Source organism: Passer domesticus, chromosome 5, assembly GCF_036417665.1.
Source record: "Passer domesticus isolate bPasDom1 chromosome 5, bPasDom1.hap1, whole genome shotgun sequence".
NCBI lineage: Eukaryota > Metazoa > Chordata > Aves > Passeriformes > Passeridae > Passer > Passer domesticus.
The window spans coordinates 1597796-1615804 of NC_087478.1; the positions used below are offsets into that span (position 1 = coordinate 1597796).

The 18009-nt window shown below is 49.8% G+C and overlaps 1 protein-coding gene across 3 annotated transcripts in view; it reads left to right on the forward strand.

Annotated features, from left to right (window-relative positions):
• The window catches only part of PLXNA4 (plexin A4), a 451266-nt gene that overhangs the window by 322036 nt on the left and 111221 nt on the right, over positions 1-18009 (forward strand). For all 3 annotated transcript variants that reach the window (XM_064421667.1, XM_064421666.1, XM_064421669.1), the window contains exons 6-8: positions 11515-11638; positions 14819-14972; positions 17897-17996. In XM_064421667.1, coding sequence (XP_064277737.1) covers positions 11515-11638; positions 14819-14972; positions 17897-17996 — 378 coding nt within the window. The remainder of the gene's footprint in view (positions 1-11514; positions 11639-14818; positions 14973-17896; positions 17997-18009) is intronic.

Sequence of the window (18009 nt, forward strand, 5' to 3'; positions counted from 1 at the left end):
TCTGTTCACCTGTTGAAGGCTGTACATCCAGCTCAGCCCAGCCTTTTTCCTTTCTCCAAGGAAACAAATAGCTTAAGGATGGATCCAGAGCTTCAGGCATGGTCTGAGTGGGGTTGATGGAGGTGCATGGGTGCCTTTTTCAGGTAGCAAATCCCATCCCACTGATTTCACACCCCACAGGGAAAGCCAAGCCTGGCCTGAGAGGTTCCTTGGCTTATTTTTCCCAGTTCCCTGCACAGTCTCCTCTCCCACCAGAGCCATGGAGCTTCTGGAGACTCCCTTCCCAGGCCTGTGTGGTAATGGGGACTCAATGCATCTCCCTCTGCTATCCTGTGGCTTTTCTGGCTGTTCACTGAAGAAATTCTGCTTTTCCTACAGAAAAGTCTGGGCCCAGAGGGAGGAATTGTCTCTGCCAGGAGCAAATATTGGAGTTAGAGCATCCATCAGTGTAGGCTCTGCTGCTGGGGGACATGGATGGATGATGGATGGATGGATGGATGGATGGATGGATGGATGATGGATGGATGGATGGATGGATGGATGGATGGATGGATGGATGGATGATGGATGGATGGATGGATGGATGGATGGATGGATGGATGGATGGACGGACAAGGAGGAAAGGAGCTTATCAGCAGTGTGAAAATAGAGATATTGGTGAAGATCAAAAGGAGCAGTGGATTGGGAGAATCTGGTTTGAGAAACTCTGTGGGATGTCCTCTGCCTTGCACCTTACTGGGTAAAACTGCTCCAGAGATTTCCAGGCATGGGGGATTTGGATGAAAAGTGCTCAGTCTGATCAGTCTATCCTGTGGGAATGTTTTTCCTCTCCTTGCTGTGCTCCCCCAAGGCAGCACAGCAGATGCTGACAGCAAAAGAGCAATGAAATGAGGTGCTGGCTGAGCCTGGCAGGGATTCAGTGTCTGTGTGAGTGGGGACTCCTTGCAGTGCCCTTCCCATGGCTCCCTGACCTTCTGGAAAACCTCCTTGAACACAGATCATCCTTGAACACAGATCCTCATTTGCCTTTTGAGACAAAGCTGAAGTGGCACCAAACCCTCCACCTGGAAGATTTCCAGGTCTCACTGCAGCCTTGAGGAAGCCTCAGCACCTCTAATCAGCCCCAGTCTCTGAGCAGGATGCCCCAAATTTGACTTTTCTGAAGGCAAGGGCACCTCCCATCATCTTCACCAACAGATATTTGGCATTTGGACCACAGTGGCAGGGAAAGCACCAAATTAATTTCCTTGGAGTTCTTCGAGAGAAGCTCCCATGAAGAATTTGGGGATGATGCTCTGAATCAGGCCAGGAACAAAGAACCTCAGTCCCTTTGAACAGATTATTTGCCTCAGCCCTTGCAGAGGAGAGCATGTAGGAGCACGGGAGAGTGTAGGTGTTATCAACCCAGCTTCTGGGGAAGACACTCACAAATATTATTAGCATGAATAGGAAGCACCATGATAGGATGCTCTCTGGGAAAAGTAATTTTGTTCATTAATTACTTGCCTTATCTAGCAGCCTCGTTCCCTTTCTCTCTCTCTTTCTTCTTCTTTTAATTTTCTTTAAAATGATTCTAAGTGAATTCAGTGTGGGGAAAGTTATTTTGCTGCCTCCTCAGAGACAGGAGCTTGTATTACTCAGGTAGCCTTCAGCTGAGCCTCCAGGGGTTTTTCCATCTCCATTTGAAGCTCAGCCATTCACAGGCAGATGGCAAAAGGAAGATTCCAGGCAGATTCCTGGGATTCCTTTCCTGTGGACCACCTCAGTGCCCTGGACTGAGTGCAGCTCTCATGCCTTTGGCTGGAGTTCTGCCTCCTGCCTGTGATTTTTGTGCTCTGAGATTCTTCTCCTGCTTTAAGCTCTTGGGCTCGTGTTGTGCCTGGTAAGTTCAGCAGCAAAAGGACCTGGAGGGCTGTGATTGAAAGGCCAGCAAAGCAGAGATCCTGCAGCTTCAGAGATGTCCTTTCCTTGTGTCTTTGACCCTTGCAGGAGGTTGGGAAGGGTCAGAGGATGGAGGGAGGAGATCCCCATCTGTCACACACAGCTGCTGGCTGTTTTCAGGCTGCTTCTGCAGCAGGAAATTATTTAGGAATGGATTTTTGGAAGGAATTCTTGGCTCTGAGGGTGGTGAGGCCCTGGCACAGGGTGCCCAGAGAAACTGTGGCTGCCCCTGGATCCCTGGGAGTGTCCAAGGTTGAGTGAGCTTTGGAGCACCCTGGGGTGGTGGAAGGGTTACTGCCCGTGGATGATCTTTATTGTCCCTTCCAACCTGAGCCTGTCCATGACTCCATGATCCTGTGATTCACTGAGGAACTCCTCTTTTCCATAACAACCAGCTGAGCAGTGGATTTCAACATCACCTTCCACAGAACCCCTCCCTCATTCCCACACCCTCCTTCCCACCGTGCCAGCAAACGATTTCCACTCCTTCACTGGACAAAGGGTCCAAATTTCCAGGGATTTGCATGTGAAATGTTCCTGTTCATCTCAGGCTCCAATCGCTGGTCCCTGGCCACACCCAGCCATGCATGACCTGGGCTGGTCCTTGGGGCCACCTCTGAACCTTCCCCTCAGCCCCGGGGCTCAGGACCAACCCATCTTAGATTTCAGATCCCAAATCTGTTGATCTGTTCAGTTTTTCCAGTTTGACTCTTGCCTGCATCCCCATCTTAGATTTCAGATCCCCAATTTGTTGATCTGTTCAGTTTTTCCAGTTTGACTCTTGCCTGAAGACACAGCCTGCCTTGCCATGGGCTCTGGCTGGGCTGGGAATTCTCAGGTTTTCCCCTGGAGATGGGAGAAATGGAAAATAATTGTCTCTTAGCCTGTCTTGATCCAGGACAGGATCTGGGCTACTCATGGTTGCGTTTGATGCTCCAACCCCGCCTCCCCCAGGCAAGATTAGCAGGGCCAAGAAAATCCACAGCTCTGGAAATCTGGGGAGGGGGCTCAGGCAAAGGAAAAGGGGAATGAAATCCCCAAAAGCAGGGGAGGGTGATGCCGAAGCTTGGGGAGGGGGCTCAGGGAAAGGAGAAGGGGCATGAAATCCCCAAAGGAGGGGGAGAGGGATGCTGAAACTTGGGGAGGGGGCTCAGGGAAAGAAGAAGGGGAATGAAATCCCCAAAAGCAGGGGAGGGTGATGCCAAAACTTGCGAAGGGGGCTCAGGGAAAGGAGAAGGGGCATGAAATCCCCAAAGGAGGGGGAGGGGTGCTGAAACTTGGGGAAGGAACCTGGGGAAAAGGAGAAGGGGAATGAAATCCCCAAAGCAGGGGAGGAGAATGCTGAAACTTGGGGAGGGGGCTCAGGGAAATGAAATCCCCCAAAGGATGGGGGAGGGATGCTTTTTGTGGCTTTGTAGGGCGGGAGATGGAGCAGTAAATCCCTTGCACCCACGCCCCGTGGGGCTCCGGGGTGGGCTGGCACAATTGCTGGGATGGAGGGAGGAGCCCACCTGGGGACAGAGATAAGGGGCGGGCGGGGGGATTGCGGTTCCGCAGCATAAGCCGGCGGAGTTATCAGGGCAGAAACTCGGCTTCTATTACCATGCATTAGAATAGATTAGCAGGCAGAGCAATTAGCAGCCTCGCTCCGTTTTGGCCAGGCGACAGGGGCGGTGGTGCCGGGGGGAGGCAGCGTTGGCAGGGCAGATTTTCCCTCCCCAAGCTGCAACCTAAGGACAAGGATGGAGCTCTGCTCTTTCAGCCCAGGACTGCCCCGCTGGGACACTGAGAAGAGCAGCTTTGGATGGTGGTCTGAAGTTTTTTGAGGCTTGTAGTCCCTTAAAAATTGCATCCAGGGGAGATGCAAAGCTCCAGAATGAATTCCAGATTTTTTGAGTTTCTACTTCCAGGTCTCTTTGGGAAAATCTACAGACCTTTTGGTGCCCAAATAGTACCCATTAAAGACGCTACAGCTTTTACTTTCCCAGTGGCTTTTTCCCCCCTTGTCCAATTCATCTTTGATGCCCTAAACAGCAGCTTTTGGGGAGTTGAGCCTGTTTGTGCTTAGAGCCAAAGATGAAATATTCAACTCCTTCCTCAGATACTCATGAAGTTGCTGAGAAAACTCCTCACCAGCAGGACAGTTTCCCAGCAATAATCCAGTGCATTATCCCCGCTTGAATTTGTCACTTTTCCTGCAGCATCTCCCGCCTTTTTATTTTTTTTTGTCCAGAATGGAGCATCCTGGGCAGTTGGTCAAATTTAACTTCTTGGTGTCAGGGAGAGCTAAATTTCAGCCATGCCCTGGGCAGCCTGGAGGCCAGACAGAGAGGGCAGGGAGGGAGTGGGGTATTCACCACATGGCCATGTAAAGTTTAAGGTCAATTATGTCTGTGTCTCGACATTTATGGCATTCCTGTTCTCATGAACCCCAGGGAACCTGGAAATGTCAAAACATTGCTAAAACTGACCTTAAACTTTACATGTGAGTGGGACTGAGTCTTCTCCCTTCTCCTGGCTCCAGCCAGAAAATTGCTTTGGCTCCAGCAGAGGGAAAGGCAAATTTCAGCTGCTCCCTCCTTCCCCAGCCTTGCTCCCCCGTGGTGATAAAGCCACCTCAGGAGACCCAAAGCTGGCTCTCAACATTGGTCAGATTTGGGCTAAAACAAACCTCTTAATCCATCCCCAGATTCCTTTGATTGCTCTGTTCTCCTCTCACCCTTCTTTCTTACTGGAAAATAAAAAAACCCCAAAAAAACAAAAACAAAAAAAAAAAACCCCACAAAAAACTTTTCCCCACTTAGGAATGAAGCTGTCACATTGCATCCCTGAAGGAGGGAGCAGACTGATGAGGCTGAGCTGGGTAATTGGGATCTCCAGAGCCTCCCAAAGCCAAGCATCTCTGTCCTGCCGTCCCTTTCCCAGATTGCTGCCCCCAGTCCTGGCTGAAAATGCCATTCCCAGGGTTTGCACTTGGCTTCCACCGAGCTCCCTCTGCTGATCACTTCCAAAAGGCATCTCAGACCTGCCTGCTCCCCCCGGGAACAGGGACAGGCACCCCTGGATGCTCTGGGGGTCCTCTGGGCTATCAGCCTGTGCTTGCTTGGGGAGTGTAACCCTCTGCCAGGAGCTGGGGCTTTGTGGAGAGAGAGGGGAACCCAAGGGCTGCAGCGGTGCCAGAAATCCCTCTGCCACCTCCAAGGTTCTGTGCTGCTCCAGCTTGGCCTAGGAGAAAAGTTCTGGTGTGTTACAAGACTGAAGATTTGACAAAAATCACTATTGCTGTTATTTCATTTTGTAGGGATCTGAGAATCACAGAATGGTTTGAGTTGAAGGGACCTTAAATCCCATCCAGGGCCACCCCTGCCATGTCAGGGACACCGCCCACTGTCCCAGGCTGCTCCAAACCCATCCAACCTGGCCAGGAACAATTCCAGGGATGGGATATCCCCAAATCCCCCTTCCCCTCATGGACAAGGACAGCAGCTACTGGGCCATGCCTGCTTCCCCTCTTAGATTTCAGATCCCAAATTTGTTGATCTGTTCTATTTTTCACTTTGACTCCTGCCTGCACCCTCTCTTAGATATCAGATCCCCAATTTGTTGACCTGTTCAGTTTTTCCAGTTTGACTCTTGCCTGAAGGCACAGCCTGGCTTGCCATGGGCTCTGGCTGGGCTGGAAATTCTCAGATTTTCCCTTGAAGATGGGAGAGATGGAAACTCATTGTCTCTTAGCCTGTCATGATCCAGGACAGAAGGAACCATCTGGGCTACTCATGGTCTTCCAAATGAGACCCAAACCAGATTTCCCTGAAAGATCCCCACATCTTCTGTAGCCTCCTCTTGATTTTTTTTCTTGTCTGTCTCTAAATCCAACACACCCAGAAAGGAGACCACTGGAGGTGGTGATCTGAGTGAGGGAGGCAGATGGATAATCTGAGGGAAAAAATAAAGGAACAGGTTGAATTTTAAGGGGAAAAACTAAAGAGAGGTGAAAAAAAAACCTGGGAACTTTGCCCAAGCTGCAAACACCACTGGGAAGAGATGAGGATTGGGATGGGGCAATCTCCTTCTTGCACAAGGGGAGGACCCCAGTGTGAGACACCCTACACCACAAAAAACAAAAATTAAAAAAAAAAAAAAAAGCTTAGGAATGAACAGTTTGGGGTGAAAATGAAAATTCCAACATGAAACTTGTATCTTAATCAAAATATCCCCCCTGGCCTGGTGACCCCTCCTCACTGGTGTGACTCGGGGTGCCCTGATTGCCCCCCAGCACTGGAGGGAAGGTGTGAGGAAAGGGGGGCTCAGATGATCCATCAGGGGGTGAGAGAATTTATCCCCTGAGGGAAATGTCACTGTTTAGAACCAGAAAGGAAAACTGAAATGTCAAAACCTTTTGCAAAAGAGTGATTCCAGCAAATTACCTGTTTGGAGGTGGTGGAAAGGTGTCATTTGGAGTTGCTGGGATGACCCAAACCATTGAGCTGTCTCTGAGCTTTGCCATCAAACACAGATTTTTCACATTCCTCTCCTTCCCTGAGAACCCACCTGAACACCCAGAGTCAAAAGAAAACTGCTGTGCATCAAATGGTGAGGCTTCTCCAAAAAGGATTAATTTCTTTAGAATTTATTTCTGGGAATTAAAAATTTTGGATGGTGGGGTCTTTTTCCCCTGAATTAAAAAAAAAAAAAAAATTGCATTGTGTGCTAATTGCCACTTGTAAAAAGCCCGCAAACACTCTGTTCTGAGTAACAATTTCTGATCAAATCCAATCACCACTCTTTTGTCTTGAAATTTGTTATTAATTAACAGAATTGCAGATAAGACCTTTTCCATTGCCAGAAAACTGACTTTTTTGGGTCTCACATTCAAGAAGTTGGATATTTTAATCTGCTTTTTGGGAAATTATGAGGAAAAAAATAAAACAGGATCCAAATCTTCTCCTTTTTCAACAGTTATGGTTATGAGCAAGCAAGGCTTGGTCAGGTGAAAAACAAAGGTCATTTTTTGGGTGGGTGGGGGGGTGTTTATGTGTGTAGGGTGATGGTTTGGGGATGATGATGATGATGATGATGGAGATGTGTCTTCACTGAGAGTCTGGGCTTGGTTTGACCAAAGCAGAAAAACCCTTTCCACCCCTCTAGAGGTGGAACAGCCTGGCCCCTCTGCAGCCTGTGTTTGCAGGGCGTGGCCCCAGATTTTGGTGCCTGATTTAGGGGTTTAATTATGCTTTCTTCTGTCCCAAACCAGGATCTCCACCTCAGGCTTTGCCCTGCTCTCAGTCTGAGCCTCACTTTCCTGTCTCTGCCTGCCAATTCCAACCTCATGGAGGTATCCTGAAGTTTAATTAGCTGCAGGCAAAGCCCTCTGAGATTCTTGGGGGAGAGACACGAGAGAAGAGGAAAGTATTAATTTAAAATGATTAAAATAATTGGTTGGTGGCTGGCGAGCAGAGGGTGAGCACCAGTGGTATTTATTTTTAATGGGAGATGAGGAGGAAATACCATTGCTCATGGTTCAGTGGTAGGAGCAGCTCCTCAGTGTTTGTCCCAATGGTTTTGGACAAAGCAGGACACTTGGCATTGTTAAAGACACAGTTGATGATGAAAGAGCAGCTGCTGGTGAGGCACCCAGAGGTGTGTGGTGTCTGCACCACGGCCAAAACAAGCTCAGGGGTGGGAGATGCTCTTTTAGGGGCCTGAAGTGGAATGTGGTGCCACTGGGAGGGAGCTACACGTCCCCCAGTTATAGCAGGGAATTAGGGAACGTGGCAGTGGAAAGGGATCTTGGTGTATGGGCACCCTCAGAATGCTGGGGCTACAGGTATTTTATTATAGCAAATTTGGCAGTAAAAGGTGGTTTGTTTTTTTTTTTTTTCTGTGTAAACAATAATAAACACACCAGGTGAGAGGCACAGGAGCTCCCAGGGTAGACAATGACTGCCACCAGGGAGAACAGAAGTGATGAGTTGAGGTTGGGATATTTCATTATCCCTTCCTCAGCCCAGCTGCCTTCCAGGTGACCACTTTTATAGGCAGGGCCTGGAAGTACTAATTTACCAACAGTCCATCTGCCTTTATTTACAGTTTGCTGAACTTCTGGGGCTGCCACGTCCCCTCTGGGCAGATCCTTCTGTGACCAGATCCTCTGTCACTTTTGTTCCTTCATCTCAGCCTCACCACCCACGGGTCTGAGGCTGGTGCTGGAGGGAAAGACTTTCCTCTGCACGTGTTGGAACAATTTTCTCTGCTGTTTCTTCCTCTCTTTGGGGAGGGCAGAACGTTTTTGGCGGTGCAGAGGAAGGCTGGAGGGAGGAGGTTTCTTTATGTCAGGTATTTTTTCTGCTCACCTGAATTGTAGGATCACAGAAGGATTTGGGGTGGAAGGGACATTAAAGATCATCCAGTTCCACCCCCTGCCATGGGCAGGGTCTATCCCAGGTTGCTCTAAGCCTCCAAGTGAAACCTTGGATACTTCCAGAGATCCAGGAGCAGCCACAGCTTTTATGAGCACCCTGTACCAGGGCCTTCCCCGCCTCTGAGTACAGAATTTTTCGTAACATCCAACCTAAATCTCCCTTCCTACAGGGCAATCCATCACAGGAAAACCCACCACATGGAGAACCTCAGCTGCAGATGCTGGGCAGACACCTTGGGTGATGTGTGAACCCACAGGGTGCTCCAGCTCAGGAGAGATGAGGAGGTCATGGGAGAGGAGATGGGGGAAACCACAGTCAAAATGCTCTGGAGAAGAGCCACCATCACTCCTTTCTGCATGCACAAACCTGCTAAACGCACTGGCAGCTGGCTCCATCCCTTCAGATTTGATTCCTGAGGCAGCTGTGGTCACTCCCCTGGGGTGTTGACCCCAGAGCTGAACCCTGACCCAGAGCCCAGCTCAGCAGAACTCCCCCACCACCAGACTCCAGCACCAGGCACAGGTATTCAGAGCTTTTCCAGCTGAGGAATTGCATTCAAAAAGTCAGACAGTGAAAGTCAAAAGTTAGGAAGTGGCAGAATTGAGGTCACCGTGGAAAAAAGGAATAATAACCTGTGATCCTGTAATTAAAATCTGGCTTGCAGTGTGTGAGTGCAGGCAGCAGATTTGGAAGTACAGAAGCTGCTTTCAGTCTGGCAGTCCCTAATTCCCGAGACCCTGACACAGCAGCCTTAACAATATATTAAACCCAGGCTTAGTTTGGTTTGGTTTTTCATAAATTCATGATTTGGATGACGTTATTTTCACCTTATGGCAGATATAAAGGCTGCAAGGCACATCAGTCTAATATGCAGTGAGAGTTTGGTCTGAAAAGTTTCATTTTTTAAATGCGTGTGTGACCTGTAAACAGCAAGGTAAAATGTGGATTATTATATTCCTGCTCAGTGGTGGGATTGGGAATACAAACCTCATTCCTGGATGCTTAATCCATATCCATAGATTTGAACTGAGCCTGTTTAATTTTAGAAAATCCAGATATTTCTGTTGTGCTGCAGATGAAGGAAATAAATGGGAGACAACAGAATGTCTTGAAGAATTTTGACACGTGTTTTGATTCTGAGCCCAAAAAGGTTTCCCTTCCAAGCTATTCCCAGGAGAGGAGCTCCCACACCCTGTGGAGCTTTAATGGGGTTGCTGTGGCTGTTTGTTTTATGGAAGTGCTTGGAAAAATCTCAGGTCAGCATTTTGCCTTTTGTCTTTCGTGTCACCATGGGGAACCTAGAGTTTTGGAGGTATTTAATGGGCTATTGGTCCAACCCTCTGGAGAATGCCCATTAGAATTCCTGATCCAGCATGTGGCAGTGCCAGGGGAGATTTATTGGGATGAGGGCTCCTGGGGAGCAGAGAGCAGGAGCTGCAATGTTCCTTTTGCTCTCTCAAACCTGCAAAAGTGTGCTGAGAATGGCCAAAATATCCCTTTATGGGTCCTGCTTCTGCAAATACAAAACTTTCCTCTGCCAGAAATATGGAGAAATTGGGGTGTTCATTTTATCTAGTCAGCCACTAGAGAGAAGCCAAGCCCTGAAGTTTTAGACAGCCCCAAGCTTTGTAACATTTGTATTAATCACATATAGAGTTTTTTGGCATGTGTTTCCATGGATCCTCATCTGCAAATCCCCATGCACAAGGGTGCAGTCTCCAAAGAGTCGGGATGCTGAGGGGTGATCCTGGAGCTCCAGCAGCCCCCAGGTTCTCTCATAAGTGAGACTCTGAAGTCTGGGAGCAGGTGAATAATTTAACATCCGCACTTAAGTCTTTATAGCTGGTTTTAATGGGGGGTAATAGCACTGCTAATAACAAAATCCATTGAAGACACCCTGTGCAAGTCCATAACATTAACTTAATGGCAGGAGGTAATTGGCATGCAGCTGGAGCTGTCCTTTTGGATTAACCCTGTGGATTTCCAGGCAGACACCTTCCTCGAAGCAATGGCCTTGGCAGCGGATGTGGAGTGAAATACAGATGTGGCTTATGTTAAACAAGTGCAAACTTGGGTGGAAATGGGGCAAACAGCCACCAATCCAATTTCTGGGTTGTGTTTGCACCACACAGGTGAGATGAGAGTAGTGACAGTGCTGAAAACATCAACAATTAGTGGGTGGTGTGAACTTCAGGCATTTGTGCAGCCCAGGTGTGTGTACATACACAAATTTCACTGGGCTGTCACTTATTTGGAACACCTGAATTTTTAAGATTCAACTCTCAGCACTTCTAGTCAGCCATTTTCAAGGCATGTAGAATTATACTCTTTTCTGTCCTAGAGATAGGACAACTGAGAGGCGTTTAAAAACTACTTTTATTCTATTTTCAGTCTCATAAGATGGGTGGAGACAACACAGATGTTATAATTCACTTGATCACAATCAATTGTTTCTTAATTACAAAACACTATAAGCATTTCTTGGTGTATCAAAGTTTCTTGGTCTTTCTGCATAAAGGCAGATGCAAAAAACTCCTTAATCTGCAGGGACAACTGCTTGGAGGGATGGTCCCATCCCAGAGGTGAGGTACCAGCAGCCCAGATACACCACAAGTGTGCAGCATTCTCAGGAGGGCCAAAAACATGGGCTGTGCACGGCTTCTCTGCAAGGACAGCCCTGCCTGAGGTGTCCCACAGCCCTTGGACAGCAGAGTTTGAAGAGCTGGGGGTCTAGCCTAGGAAAGGTGGGGAGACAGAGAATTCCTGCAGCTGGGATGGAGCTTCCACCCATCACCCTCCCTCCTCTTACAGGTTCCTTGCGACTCCCCAGCCTTCTTGAGCAATCCCACAGCTGCCAGCAGCAGAGTTAATGCTCTCAGGCACGTGGTGGGGCTCTTGGGAATGTCCTGTGCAGGGCCAGGAGTTGGGCATGGTGATCCTTGTGGGTCCCTTGCAGCGCAGGATATTCTCCATGATCCCAAGAGCCGGACTGCGCCAAGGTGCAAGTGTTGTTTCCCACTTGTGCCATCCCAAAGAGAACAGAGCTGACTTTCTACCCACACCAACTGCTGCTCCCACACCCCAGAGCTGTTCCCCCGCTGCCAGCCTGGCTGTGTGCTCACCCTGTCCCTGTCTGTTCCTGTTTCCCCAGCTGCACGAGGAAGGAGCGGTGCGAGCGCTCCAGCGAGCCGCGCAGATTCGCCTCGGAGATGAAGCAGTGTGTCCGCCTCACCGTGCACCCCAACAACATCTCCGTCTCCCAGTACAACGTTCTGGTGAGGAATGACAATCCCTGCCCCTCTCCTCGGGTTTCACCTGCCCCTGCAGCGTGGCAGATCCGGGGATTCAGCAGCAAGAGGTTCTCCAGACTCCGTGAACTTCCCCAGCAGCTCTTCTGGCGCAGGGAAAGATTCGCCACAGGAGGATGTTTTGTCATTGGTTATTCTCTGATGTTTTGGCATTGGTTATTCTCTGTTTAGATGTCTTGAAGTGGACAAGGAAGAGTCTTCCTTGTCAGTGAAGGGACTCTGTGTCCTGCAAGCATTGTGTGCTGCCCTGGGAGAGTGAATTAATTAATAGCTTTAGGCAAGGGACATTTTTGTGGTTAGAAATTGCATTCTAGAAGAAAGCCAAGTGAAGGGTGATATGAATTATTTCAGTGAGCTCCAAGCTCCTATCATTTTGGATGGAAATGTCTCCTTCTAAGCCCCCAGAAAGTCCATCCTGCTCCAGCACTAGGCATGCAGAGCAGAGAGGCAGGATGCTGTGCAGAGGAACCCAAGGCTTCCTGCTGTCTCCTGTGACCTTCCATAGCACAAGGGTTAACCTTTCTGGCCTCGAGCTACTCAGGCAGCAGCCAAGGAACCCACACAGTGAATGCTGGCAGAGCAGCAGATGATCCTGATCACTCCTGGGCTTGAGGCAGGAAATCTCTGCTGAAGATCTGACCAGTTTCTGGTTTCTCTCCTGATTCCTGGCAGCAATACCAGATGTGGTGAGATCCCAACATGCTCCAAGAGGGAGACAAGAACCCATTTCTCTCAGGCTACCAGTGCTCTGTCTTTTTGACCATGCTAGTTTGGGCTGCAATTAAGTTGGTAACCCAGGCCCTAAAAGCTCCATCTCTAGACAATCTGGCCATTAGCCCCACACCCTGAAAGGCCTAAATGGAATTTAGGCAGCTGCCAGACACCTTCCAGGTGACAGGTTTGGATTTCTCCAGGGATAATGAAATCAGCCTTTCAAAGCCCGCATGTCCAATCATTGCTGCTTTGTTTCAGCCTCTTAACTTTGCTGTGACTTTACTTTCCCCCAGCTTCAAACACAAACTGATCTGAGACATCTTAAGTTCTTTGTTCTTCCGGGAGTTCAAGGAGTTCTTTTCCGTATTCTCTCAGTAGCTGTTGAATTCTTTCATGTTGGAATAAATCCTGGGGGACTGGCTGGCTCGGGGAGACTGAAATGATAATAGAATAAGAGACCTTTTCCTCTGGGTTACTCCCAGGGTGAGTCAGCCCAGAGCTGCTGGGATCAGAAGCTGCCATCATCTGTTACCCAACAATCTGCATGGGCCTTTTGATGGAAGTCTCAGCCCAGTCCCAGCTAAACTGGTGACCCAGCTCATCCCATCACCAGAGGCAAACCAGGAGGGGAACAAACAGAGGGCAGATGGTGTCCTTGGCAAATCTCAAATCTAGAATGTTAGGATCTTGAGTTCTAGCAAAGTTTCAGTGACAGTGAGTTCTTGCCCATGGAGGCAGAGCAGGTGTGGTCAGCCACTCTTTTAAATTTTGGGCACTAGCAGGGCTTTGGAAAATCTTACCTGAGTCTGTTTCAGCCCAGGGCTGCTGCTCTGGGCTCTCTGAGAAGAGCTGCTTGCTGTGGGAAGGCTCCATGCTTCCCATGCTGTCCCAGGAGTGTGGGATGTAGGACTTCTTGTCTGCTTGGGGTGTGCACAGGCTCATGGAGCTCGAGGCCAAGCACTGGTCTGCCCACCAGTGTCATCTTCTGCATGGCACAGCTTCCTCCTGCATCACCCTTGCCCAGAGGGAGATTGGTTAAGGAGGACAGATTCCACTTCTCCACTGCTGGCAGGGAGAATGAATTCAACCTCAGTATTAAATCCATCCAAAATAACCAAACCTTTCTCCCATTCCCCATCCGAGAGAGAAAAAAATCACCTTTCCCACTGCCATTCCTGTGGTCCCAAAATGATCCTACTCTCACAAAGGCTTAATGGCCTCCAGGGCTAAGGCCTGTTTGCTCAGCCTTCCTCCCTGATGGTGCTCAGTGTGGGGAAACAGCTGCAGCCTTTCACTAGGTGAGGAAAACACAGTGGGAGCACTGAGGGCTGTGTCACCTTCTCATCGTGTCCTGCTTTGTCACCTGGACTGACCCCTGCTCTTTGTGCTGGTACAAACAACACCTCAGCATGCATCTATGTCTCCTTTCAGTGGCTGTCACCACAGAGGGGACCTCAGCCAGCTCAGGGAGGAGGCAAGTGTGGAGAATATCTCCATTTGAGCTTGTGCTGAGTGGTTTGCTCCACTGTTCTGTCACAAAACCACTAAATTTACACCAATCACCAGGTGCTAGGGGTTCCCTGAGGTGCCCTCTGTGCTCAGGCATGACCTGGTGAGTTGAGCAGGACCCTCAGTGATGGAGAGCCATGGGACAGGACCTTTGTTTGGGAAGCTGACAGCATGACTGTGCTCTTCCAAAGCATGGACATGGTGCAAACCAGCCCTGAGATTCGTTATCCCATGAGCAATGCCAGAGGGTGTAGAGAACTCTAAAAACAAAGGCAAATCCTCCTTCATGGCCTTTTTCCCATATGGAACCCCAGGACAGCACGAGGAGCCAACTGGTTCTTCGGTGGGATGGGCAGGAGAGGTTTCTGTGCCTCTAGAGACAGGGGATTTTTTGTGGTGGACTGAAGGCTGTAACTAGACTCTCCTCACACAGGAACTTGGGGACAGAGTGCTCCCCCCTGCTGGTGCTGGCAGAGCAGCCCGTAGAGAGTTAGACTGGAGCGCTCCAGTTTCTCTGGAGTCTGCAGAGTGCCTCTTGTGAGTAGCAGTCACCTTCCTCAGAAACCGTGGGGCCCTGGGACCCACGGCTGGCTCCAAAGACTCCCCGCCTAACCTGACACCTGCATGACAGACAGCGAGCACTCCCTCCCCTGCACCTCCCAGCCAGCACTGGGACACTGCCGTGCAGGTGTCCCTGCACAGCCACCCGCCACCGTGCCAGCATCAGCATCTCTCCCCTCCTCACTCATCCCTCTCCCGAGTCGCTGCTTTCTGCTGAAGGAGGATGCTCTCTCTAGCAAGAGGCTCTTTGTCCGACCTCTCCAGTGTAATTCTCTCCTGCTGGCCCAGCTCTGTTGTTTGGCTGAGTGTTCTCTCTTCTCTCTTTCCCTGCCTCTCCTTCTCTCCCTCCGTCTTTGCCTGCAGCTGGTCTTGGAGACCTACAACGTCCCCGAGCTGTCAGCAGGAGTCAACTGCACCTTCGAGGACCTCTCGGAGATGGATGGGTTGGTGGTGGGCAGCCAGATCCAGTGCATCTCTCCAGCTGCCAAGGAGGTGCCCCAGATCATCACAGAGAATGGTGAGTACCCCACAGCTCCTCCAGCTGCGCCTCTCACTGCCATCCTCACCCCACTCCCTGCATCTGTCCTTGAGAATCTGACCTAGAACAGAGGCTGAGCAGAGTTACAGAATAAAGCAGGGATTGATTGAAAGGATCTCCTCCCTGGATGCACCTCGGGCAGCACCAGAGCCCAGCCAGGGCTGCAGCCAAGATGAACCCAAATGGTCCCAAAATGCACCCAAGATGAACCCAAATGGTCCCAAAATGAACCCAAGATGAACCCAAATGGTCCCAAAATGCACGAGCGCTGCCGGGGTCTCTCCCTGGGCTCAGCTCTGCTCCATGTGCACATTGCAGTTCAGTGTCCAACCCCAGCTGCAGCCCCTGCCGTCCCATCCTGCTTGTTTTTCTCTCTGCAGCCCACGGGGTTTGTGCTCCTGGGCTGGGATTGGGATCATTTGTCCTTGGTACCCAGCTGAAGCAGGAATTGTTTTGTCTCCCTGCTCTGTGCAGAGAGCTCACCATCCCATAATATGAAGATCAGAACTGCACACTAAAGCAGCAGAAAATCTAAAAACCATAAAAGCTTAAACCTGAGGCATCATCCTGCATCCTCACAAAGCAGGATTTGGCTCCTGAGAGCCTGAGGAGAGGGCAAGGAAAGCCCTGGCAGCAGGAGGGACTTTGGAGCTGCTCAGCAGCACATTGTGGCCCGAGCTGTGTGAATGTGAGATTGTTTCAGGAGTTCAAGCCTTGAGCTGCAGCCCCAACAGGTGCTCCTCTGTGTGACACGAGGTGTTTGCAGGCTGCCACCGAGTGGCAGTTGCACGAATCCAGCAAAGACAAGACATGGATGTGGGATATTCCCTCTCCTTTTGGCCAGGCTGGAGTTACACACCAGGGGTACAGGCTCTCAACACATCCCATCCCGTGTGACAGACAGAAATTCCTGGACAATCCTGTCTGTAATTTCACCCTGCTCCTCCCAGATTTAAGTCTGTGTGCTCAGCTCCCTGTCTCAATTCCTGGCGTTTTCTGCCTTCAGCTCTTCCTGGTTTGCTTCTGGCTCCTTCTCCCAAAATGGTCCAGCACAGAAAAATGCCTTGTCTCCAAGGATGCTTCTCCTGTCCACAACTTCCTGCATTTTTTTCTTTCTCTTTTCTAAAAACTTTCTGGGTAATTTCAACAGTTCCTGTGGCTCTTTACAGGGACTTATTACAAAAACCTTGACCCTGCTCTCGCCCCCATGAGACACAGAGAGGATGCTGCCAATTTTTGTCCTTGCCTTCCTGTGAAAATTTACTGTAAAATTTGCCTCTGGGGATCCTCAGACCGCAGAAAATGAGGTGACATGAGCTGTCACCATCACCTGTGCTCTCCCTGAGCTGCACACAGCTGCTGTGCTCTCCTCTGCAGTCCCAAAACAAGCTCCCAGGAGGTTGTCACCACTTTCAAGTCCTACTGAGTTATCAGTCATGTTTGCTTACCAAGACAGGCACAGAAATTCTGTCCTTGGTATGGATATCTGTCCCAGGCCAGGCTATCATCAACCAGCAAACAAAAATAGCAGTGAAAGGTGGAGACAGGACAAGAGGGAGAGATTTAGCTGCTTTCAGGGCACCTGCAGCTTGTCTCAGCTTCAGAGCTGCTGCTCTGCACCCTTGCAAAGACCAAGTTCTCCCTGCCAGAGGCTGGATTTGAACCAAAGGATGTGTGACTATCCCACCTGAGGCCATCCAATCCTCATGTCCTGGTTAAAATACCTGCAACACACTGGGAAAGTCATTAAATATGGCAGAGCAAGGCCAAGCACTGGCAGCAAGATGTGTTCAGTGAAGAGTGTGAGGTATGTGTGCCCCAAGGTGGGTGAGAGAGCATGAGGTGCTCGTTGTGACCCCTTGTCATGTTTGCTCTGGCCTCACAGATTAATGAATTTTTCAGGTGGGGAGGAAAATTATACAATTACAGACTGGTTTGGGTTGGAAGGGCCTGAAAGATCATCTCTTTCCAACCCCCAGCCATGGGCAGGGTCAACTTCCACTATCCCAGTTTGCTCCAAGCCCTGTCCAGCCTGGCCTTGGACACTTCCAGGGATCCAGGGGCAACCACAGCTTCTCTGGGCACCCTGTGCCAGGGCCTCCCCACCCTCACAGAGAAGAATTTCTCTTTAATATCCCATCTAAATCTACCCTTTTTCAGTTTGAAGCCATTCCCCTTTGTCCTATCACTCTGTGCCCTTTTATAAATAGCAGGGAAAGGACCACCCAGATAAATCTTGAAGTAAACCTGGGTCACTTCCCCACCAAATTACTGCACCCACTGATTGCCCTCTCTGAACTGTGGGAAGAAGCAGCAGCTGACTGCCCAGCTTGGGAGCAGTGGGAAAAGGGATGGGAAAAGGGTGTGGAGGAGCTGAAAAGGGAAAGCTACAGAAATGGGTGGATCCCTCTGGAAGTGCAATGGATTTCACATCTCTCACACTGGGATGGGTTCTTTGCAACCACAGGCTGAGGGGAATGGAGCTTGGTGTGAGTGAACATGAAAAGAATGTCCACATGCCCTTTTTGTCTGGGAACATTGTGTGAACCAGCAGTATGGACCAACTTTAAGGACAAAATTATATTTTAATGGCCTTCTAGACATCTGCACTCATTCTTTGAGCTTGGTTTTCCTACTTGATGAATTCAGTCACCACATTTTTGAAATTAGATCTGCTGTCACCCTCCAGTCCAGACACTGCTCCCAGGCACAAGAATTTCCAGTGGCAAAGACATACTGTACCTGTGGGAGAACTGGGCTCTAGAAGAGTTTTATTGCACTTTTTACATTTATTGAGGACAGCCCAGCCAAGGGGCCGTGGGACAGCTCCAGGTTCAGGCTGGTGGCCTGTCCAACAGGGCTAACAAAGCAGTCACACCCTGATGTGCCTATTTTTCCCACAGGTGACCATCACATTGTCCAGCTGCAGCTCAAGTCCAAGGAAACGGGAATGACCTTTGCCAGCACCAGCTTTGTCTTCTACAACTGCAGCGTCCACAACTCGTATGTTCAGTTC